Source organism: Cloeon dipterum, chromosome 1, assembly GCF_949628265.1.
Source record: "Cloeon dipterum chromosome 1, ieCloDipt1.1, whole genome shotgun sequence".
In the NCBI taxonomy this organism is placed as follows: Eukaryota; Metazoa; Arthropoda; class Insecta; order Ephemeroptera; family Baetidae; genus Cloeon; species Cloeon dipterum.
The window spans coordinates 21743833-21752849 of NC_088786.1; the positions used below are offsets into that span (position 1 = coordinate 21743833).

Below are 9017 nucleotides of genomic sequence, written 5' to 3' on the forward strand. Positions count from 1 at the left end.
AATGTATCATATTATTAAAATAAATTGATTTTAATAAATTATTAATGATAAAATTATTTAAACAAAATTTATAGTGTTACAATTTTTTCTAAAATAAACAAATATAACTAAAAAATTAAATGTGCATAATACAGAAAATTAATACTGTTAAGGAAAACAATTAATGCTAAAATATTTATAAGTATTTTTCTTACAAAATTTGTAATTACGCTAATTTCTTTTTTTCCACTTCTTATTGTGCATTCAAAACCCTCTCTCTCTGGCGGTGGTTCATTTTTCTAAAAAAATATGATAGGTATGTCTCTCATTGCTACTATATATAGCAAAGAAGGCTAAATTATTCCTGTTTTCGATGACGATATAGCAGTGGTCTGGATCGATAGCAAAGAGCTAATTATCCATATTTATTGCACGCAATATCCGGAGAAAAATCATATTGAACCTCCAAGTTTCATCAAAAAATTTATTCGCAATTTTTGTCATGTTTGCAGGAGAACAGGTACTTGACTGAACGACGGCGGCAGCAACTGGCCTCTGAACTGAAGCTGAACGAGTCGCAAATAAAAATCTGGTTCCAAAACAAACGTGCCAAAATCAAGAAGGCGTCGGGCCAGAAAAACCCGCTGGCCCTGCAGCTGATGGCGCAGGGTCTGTACAACCACAGTACCATTCCGTCAGGGGCGGACAGCGACGGCGAGATTGCCGAGGGACCGTCCTCCCCCTCGTCGGCCAACGGCGACTAATCAATCGTGTCGATTGATTGCGAGTGAAAAAAGAGAAATTCTGATCGAGCAAAGTGACTCTGGGAAAAATGCCGGGCGACAATTTATTTATTTATTTGGTTTGCGCGATTGATTAACTCTGGTTGACGTGCAAGTCACGCTGCTGTGAGACTCGCCGAGTGAACTAACGCAGCAGCAGCAACAACTGTGCATTTCCTATTTCCTATTAAAATAAATAGACCTCCATAACGTGTATTCCTCTCCCGAACATTGCCACAGCAGTCGTTAAATAGATGTTGAGATTTATTGATACGAAAAAGCAACGTACTGTGTCTCTAGAGAATAAAGGCGCCGCGCGGAGAGAAATCCAACTTGTGCAACGTGTAAATTACTCTATATACATACATAAATATGATACTTGTCGTGAATATCAGGTAAATTGTATTATGCAAATACTGGAGCAGCGCGGCGGCGCATACGTGAGTTGTGTTGTACTTACTATTGTATAATATCTACGCGAGAATTATTAAAATATTATATATACCACCAGCAGAGAGACTATGCTAATTGTGTCGCAGCGAATGATGCAAATTAGTAAATAGGCAAAGCAATTTAATATTCAATAAATGCTGATGAGTGTCAAAACGATGAAAATTTGCATTTCAATTATCTTCCAACACACCACCTGCTTAGATAATTGGTTCCAATTTCCGAATAAAATACGTGTTTCAATAATTCATGGTTTCAACTGTTTGTTTGAGGTTCCGACGAAACAACATCCAGCCTCTGAGATGGAATAAAATTTGATTTTTAACAATTTGGAATATATTGATTTCGTAGGTATTTAGATTTCCAGAATTGCCAGCGCAACAGCTTGGGAACAAAGTCGGTCTAAATCGCAGCTCAGCATCTGCTAAAGTATTCAAAATGGCCGAGGAACCACATTCCACAACCATGCTTGCATTACAAAGAAAATGTAGCAGAAGCAGTAAGTCCGTGCTTGCTTGCTGGTTTCACATAAAAAACAAAAACACAATCTAGAAGAGGTCTCTCTCTTGCTCTCTTGTCTCTCTCATTCTGATTCATCACGATGGAGTTGGTGATTAGAGCTCGCGGATTGACCTAATTTGCCAGTCGTTCCTAATTAGAAACTCATTCGTTCTAGGCACGTCACTCAGCCGGGTAATTAATTATACAGCTTCGATCTTTGCCAATCACGCTGTTGATGCATATAAACGTGAACTTGGCGATCGAGTTTCTATTTCTATTGCTAGCAGCAGTAATTTGCGACAATCGTTTTGTTTACTTGTGATTTACGAAGGTAGCTGGACGGAGACTTGTAAAGACGTGAGACGTGGAAGGAACACCTGCCGGTCGTATAGCGCTGCAGACTGGTTCCTGACACATGGAGTCGAAGCTTACTCTCGCGACAGGCCTCGGCGTAGGCAACCATCACAGTCAATGTGCTGCGCCGGCTGCATAACTTTTTACCCTGTTGTCAGCAGCATAAAATCTCGAAGCTTGAAAAAGTAGGAGACAATACAGTGGCGTTCTGCAATAATTCATAGCATTCGAAACCAAGTAGTGGTAAGGTATTGAAGCATTTTATCATATTCATTAATATGTAAAAGCAAAAGTTTCTAGAGGGTTAACTCATTAATTTAGTTTTTAAGTCATCATTTTCCATACCACGAATTTTATTTTAATGATTTATGTTTATTGGTCAACCGAAAGTAGAGAATATATGATTGATTGTTCTGAAAAAGAAAATTAAATTTAGGTTTAGAATTGGGACCATTCTTTGTTATTAATACAGCATGTTCCTCTAATAAAAGCTGAATTGATTTTTGACTTTATTATATAATAAAAACAAATCAGCCGAGCAAAATCATTCACGTAGTCTATTCAATTATAAACAATGCTACATTAATGCTTCGCTACTGAATATTTTCCCATGAGGTAAAAAAAAAATAAATCCGACTTAATTTGTCCGATGAGGGTCGTTTCATAAGGAAGGTGAGTATGGAGACATTATTCACCATTTTTCTCTTTGATAATTAACTAAGTGTATAATCAATCGTTTTCAACAACCTCTGGTAACGCAAAATCCTCAGCAGATGGTTGCAGTGATTTGTAGATAAAATACTGCTAAGACGGGCTGAAACAATCTATGTCCAGTGCCATAACGTGTGTGAGCTAAAAATAACTTGAACTGAAACAAATTCAAAAGTCATTTGGAGTTAATAACAGTAGCTTATTGTTAGCTTTTTTTTATCAATTTGACACATCGCCTTGACTTACAATTAGAAAATAAATACGTAATTTATTGATTCACTTATTGGATAAGATTTATTTTTCCCCTCTAGCGTATCAATCAATACCACACTTTGAATTTCATAACGTTTTTCCAGGTCCTCCATCTTTGAGACTAATTAAGCGATAAATTGAATGGCATTAATCATAGTGTCATTGGCTGTAATAAATGACTCGCTCAACCACACCTTAATTAACAATTAGCTCACTCAGGACGAAATTTATCAGCATGCTCGAGAGCACTCGGTGCAGTCGTCAAGGACGAATCAAAATTAGCATTCGCATAATGAGCGTGGCGGCCAAGTGCGGCATTAATGCAGGTGAAAAATTAATGATGAAGTTGACATTGTCATTACTGCGCCAACGAGTTGTGTGCGCGTACATATTGCTTTACATTTGCCTCAGCGGAGAAGCGTGCATCGTATGCGTGTATTATTTGCGCTCTCATTGACCGGTCTGTCGACGATTTACTTAATTCATCGCTCATCACGTAGCAATTGGAAAGCTGACCTGCTGCTGTTTGCATTTCATTCGTGGCCGCAAACGCCTCATTTGGACAACGATGGCGATCGAAATGATTGACGCGGGGCAAACCTGTTAATCGGCCGACGCTAATGGTAATCGAAGCTGTGAAGATAAACAAATTGTCGGCGTTTCTGCGTATAAATACCGCAGGCAGCGGATGTTTTTTTCCACACTCGGTGATTTATAATTGGAGATACGGAGCTATGTTTGTGATCCAATGCGTTTCAAACTAAGGCAATTAACTGGAGGCTGAATTGTAAATACGCGCACATAAATTATGTCTCCGCACTCGACGACGTGTGCAAACCTTGGGGAAATTGTGAGCAAAATGGCTGGTGTTTTCCTGTCGCAATTAGAGCTGTCCCGATTTTCCTTTTAACGTAATTGCAGTGGGCACGGTACGCCCTAAAAATTGAATGCTCACTTCTTGTACGGGAGAGGCGTTTAATATATCAAACAATCAACAATTTGCACATTTACACATATTCAGGCACCAAATGGCCAAGGTGAAACACGAACAATAATCTAAATCGTCCAAACAACTGGCCGAAATTTATGTATCTCCCTTTTCATCAGACGGTAGCTGCCCGACAGTTTATATTTAAATGAGAGAAAACCAACAATGCACAAACATTAATGCTGCGAGTGTGTGTATAGTAAAGTTGTTCGGCGCCTTCTTCGCCTCGTCGACAATTTGCATAGATTTCACTTCATTGTGCTGACAGAGATGAAATTTGAGCGTTTACGTAGCCCGGTGTTTACAGTTAAATTTCGGACCTTTTTCATTTCGACGATGCTAATCTGACATGCTAAAAAAGCTATTGCCTTTCATCTTAATGCTTCCATTCATGCACCTGAGCACTCGTGAAATCGATACGAGACTCTATTTGCATGAGTAATTGATGCTATTCGTGCTGGGTCAATAACCGCGACGTGCAGCACGAATTAGAGGTGGTCCATTTCGTTTTCTTTATTAATAGGCGGTGCAAGTATGAGTGCGAGGCTGGCGCGTGAAGCCGGCCCGGTAATCGGGCCATAAATCGGAAAAATGCGAGCAATGCAGAGGCGCCTCATTTGCATTCCAGCCGCGACCGGAGAGCCTAATAGCCTAATTAACGACGCAGCGAAAGCAATATTAAAATGCTCGGCAACCTCTTAATTAGGCAACCGGTGCGCCACACACACTGACCACACGCGAGCACGTCGCGTCCGAAATTAGAGTGAAATTCATTAAATCACATTAATTACTCAGCATGCGCGTTCCGAACGCCATAGCACTCGCCAAATACGGCCACATCTGCCGTGTCAATTAATTAAGCAGCTTTTTCTTCTGTTTTCCTGGCGTTTGGAAAGTAGAGATGCTTTGTTTGCCACCTTTGAAACATGGCAGCTGCCGAGTGAAACAATAATTTTTGGCCCACCTTTAAGCCAGCCCGACACGTGAGAGTTTTCCGGGGCCCTAATTGGTGTCGCCTGAGCGGACGATTTATCATAATTAGGCGGCACGCACCGAACCGAATACACTCTCTCGTCTGCGGCTCGCAGAATCATTGGGTGACACGGAAATTGTGCTGCTGCGTTTATTATTTATGCGCGCGGCTGTTTGTTTTGAGCGCTAACGAGATGGTGATGCCACCGCTGGCTATAAAATTATAGCTCGCTCGCGCACCAGATTGCACCTCGCCACGCACACGCCTGCTCGATATACTCTCGCACGTATTGAAAAGCGCGACGCCTGCTGCTGCCGCTCGCGAGAAATAATGAGCTCTCCACTGCGCGGTGGCGGCGGCGGCAACGTGAATTTGTCACTCTAACGGCCAATTAGACGACGCCGAAGGTGTAATTTAGGAGATTAGGCCTGCTTTATGCGAATAACTAATCGGGAAAGTTTGAGCTGTTTGTCTTCTGTGCCGCGCGCCAGCTTGCTCTCTGTATTTGGGCTTAATGGGTAAATTATTGTAATGAGATCTGTGTGTTTGTGTGAAAGTCAAGTAAATCAAACCTCGAGAGGAGAATGAGGGCGATCGGCTTTTGAAACCTGTAACAAAAAACCTCGATTGAATTGTTTGACACAGTAAATTATGCAATCCAATGGAATGAAAAAGTTCATATTCTAAATGCATTGTTTAAAACGTCATAATCGCATAGAAGAGGTAAAAAGGTCAATCTTTTTAGAATTAATAGTTGGAACCTTCCAACCATTATATCAAGCCATATCAGTTTCACTCACTGGAAACTAGCTTGTCACAGGGGAAAATTTGGTATATAAATTAATCATGTAAAACTCTATATGCTTTGAGCAATTATTGAAATATACGCCGATGGAACTGACACTACTGACAGCGCAAAATCTATCAATCGACTTAAAATAAGGAATTAAAAGACATAAAATTTTCCAATTTTTAAAATTAAAAATCAGGTTATCAGGTTTCATATTAGTTAAGTCCACCATGTGTTTAAAATTTAACAGAAGTTAAGATCAAGTTATGATATACTGAAATTTGATAAGCATGTTCTATCGTCACATCTTGATGGGCTGAATGAATTTTGATTTAATTTATTCAACCGAAAATTGAATTGTATTTGAAATAATTACAATCTGCCTGCAAATACTTGTATTTCCCCCCTTGAAACTTAACCATGGGAGAAATTTAGATCGCAAATTAGGTGAAATTTGGGAAATTATTTTTTTAATTTGTGATCAGATATGTTAGATCTCCAGAGTGTGCTGCACATACCTCCATATATAATGACAATTCCTATGTCATAAAAGTGTAAAGTCGACATCTGTGTCAGCCATTAACAACTGCAAAGAGAAAAACAAATTTTTGCTCTGCATTGAGTAAATTATATATAATGAAACCGTTCTAATTGGTTATATTTCCCTCCTCTATGCGCGATTCTTGCTTTTTGCTTGTTGTAATTCAACTAGGAGCAGTAGCCAGCTGCCTTTAATTAATTGCAGCGGAATTTTTTTAGTTGTGAAAGCAAGGCAGCAATAAACACGAGTGTGACGTTTACACACACAATTCATTAAGTTCGCTGCGTAGCTGCAATCATCTCGACATCTCAGGCGGCATTGGAAAATCAGCATTTTCTTCTCATTATCGGGAAATTGCTTTCTTAATATACTAAACTTCCGTGTCGCAGCTGTCGTCTTTGTGCGAGCTGATAATGGCCAATTAAATCCAGCACGAGACTAGAGTAATAGGAACTTGGCGTCGGAACACTCGCAGCTTTTAAATTCCCTCTTGGTACTTAATTTAAGCCGGCGGAGCGATTACAGCAGAGAATTAGAGCTGTAAAATGCGTGGGAGTAGAGTTAGCGGGGTGTAATAATAAGGGTTGTATTCGTAATTAGGTGACAGTGGAATGCGTTGGTGCATTCTCTTGCCTTTACTCCTCTCCATGCTCGCTGGAAATGAAAAGAGCAACCAGAAGAAGCATCAGCAACGCCTGAACTGAGAATGATGTTTTCAGAAGCATCAGTTTCAGTTATTCTTGGCTTAATAAATCACATTAAGACATAAAAAATATCCAAATCACTAATTCCCGGGCTTTTTAACAAAATTATGATATATAACTCTATATATATATATATATATATATATATATATATATATATATATATATATATATATATATATATATATATATATATATATATATATATATATATATATATATATATATATATATATATATATATATATATATATAAGCTTAAGATATAAACTCAATACATTATGATTTGGCCCTTCTGTGAGGAGGTTTCGAGCGGCTGTTCCTGGTGACAAACAAATCCAATTCCAATTTGTTAAAACCTGGCAAAAAAAAGAATTGTCATTTAATGCCACTTTCACTCTTTGGAGGTTTTTTCACGCCGACTTCATCAGTTTTTCCCTCCACAGTTTAACCTAAAGCCATTTTTGCCAAAAACGAGAATCAACTCTTCCCTAGACTACTGAACCAGAGTGCAAGAGAGAACTGCCAGAGTCAACCATAAACCCTCTCGACAGTCTGAGCCCACATTCGACATATTTTGAAATCAATTTTATTAAATAAAACTTCTCTAAATTTATGATAAAATATACCCCAATAGACATAAAAAATATGAAAATCATCAAAATATAATATTTAAACAAAAATAAGCTCGCAATCAGCAAAGTGCCAAAAAAGAAAGAATGAAAGGATAGAGCCTGTTAAGTAAATCAACATTTGGTACTTCAAGTTATACAACGTTTTGTTTCTGTTTGAGTGAGCGGCTGAGACCACCCAGACGAAAGCGACGAAACAAAATATTTGCCATTAATTAACTTAGCATGACAAAAGTCATAAACATTTACATATCCCATGTGGCGGCGGCAAGCATGTATAGGATATAGGATGACGAGCCAAAAAAGCGATCGCCTTACGCTCTGCATGATGAAGCTCCATATGGTCCAGAAGTGGCGAGATGCGCGCGCGTGCACACATGTAAACGGGGGAGCAAAAGTAAATTAATGAATCAGCTGCACTCAATGATATTAATGGTGATTCGGCGCGCCAGAATAACATTATCCTGAAGGGTAGATGACATAATAGGCGTTGGGGTGTGTCACCCCCCAGACGCCCGGCTCTTGCCAGATTCCTCGCATTCCTCAGTCTCGCACCGGGGTTGAAATTGAGTGACGGCTGCAAAACGAATCCGCCCTCATTTCAAGCCGAGCCGCCTAGCTGCCACTAGATCTGTTTGTTTTTCGCCTGTCACTCTCCTATAATGATGATGCGTCGATGTTTCAAACCAAATTCAATTTGAACTAAAGTTTGCAATTTATTAACTTGATCTTAATTTAATGCTGGTGATAAAATTCCATTGTTTTATTTTTAACAGGCAAGATAAAGCAACATTATTTTATTCTCGCCAATTTTAAAGGAATCGGAAACTTTAGTATCTTCCCAAATTTTTACAGGGTATTATAAGTAAACATAAAATGGATTTTTGACAATTTTTGTCCAGCTTTACTTTAAATGAAATAAAGTGTGCAACCATGTTGGGGAAGCCTGTTTTGCTGAAAGACCAAGTCGCATGTGCAAATAAATATCTCTCTCATCTCTTAAATTTCACTCTCAAACACTGTTGATTTCGGTGGAGTTCCGCTTGAAAAGTTTTTCACACTTTGCACACTGCATGCACGAGGAAAGGCAGAGAGCGAGCGAGCGAGTGAGAAAGGCAGGCACGATGATTGTGTTTGATATTGCTGTCAGATACGCATCGCAAGCGCCCCATTTGACAAGCGTTTTCAGCAGCCGTTTTGACTCGACGCCAAGCTCTTTCGCTCCCCGCCTGTGACGTGCAATTTTAATTAATTTTCAGTGGCATCCGCGACAGCATAACCGCTCAGTCAGACGTGCACACACAAAATTATTCTCGAATACCCTTATCGCAGCCTCTGCGCGTTTCCAAGATTGAGCAAC

At 39.3% G+C, this 9017-nt stretch overlaps 1 protein-coding gene across 1 annotated transcript in view; it reads left to right on the top strand.

Annotated features, from left to right (window-relative positions):
• The window catches only part of LOC135938918 (homeobox protein engrailed-2-A-like), a 40488-nt gene extending 39112 nt beyond the window's left edge, over positions 1-1376 (top strand). Inside the window, exon 3 of the mRNA XM_065482966.1 lies at positions 492-1376. Coding sequence (XP_065339038.1) covers positions 492-743 — 252 coding nt within the window. The 3' untranslated portion in view covers positions 744-1376. The remainder of the gene's footprint in view (positions 1-491) is intronic.
• Positions 1377-9017: the final 7641 nt, after the last annotated feature.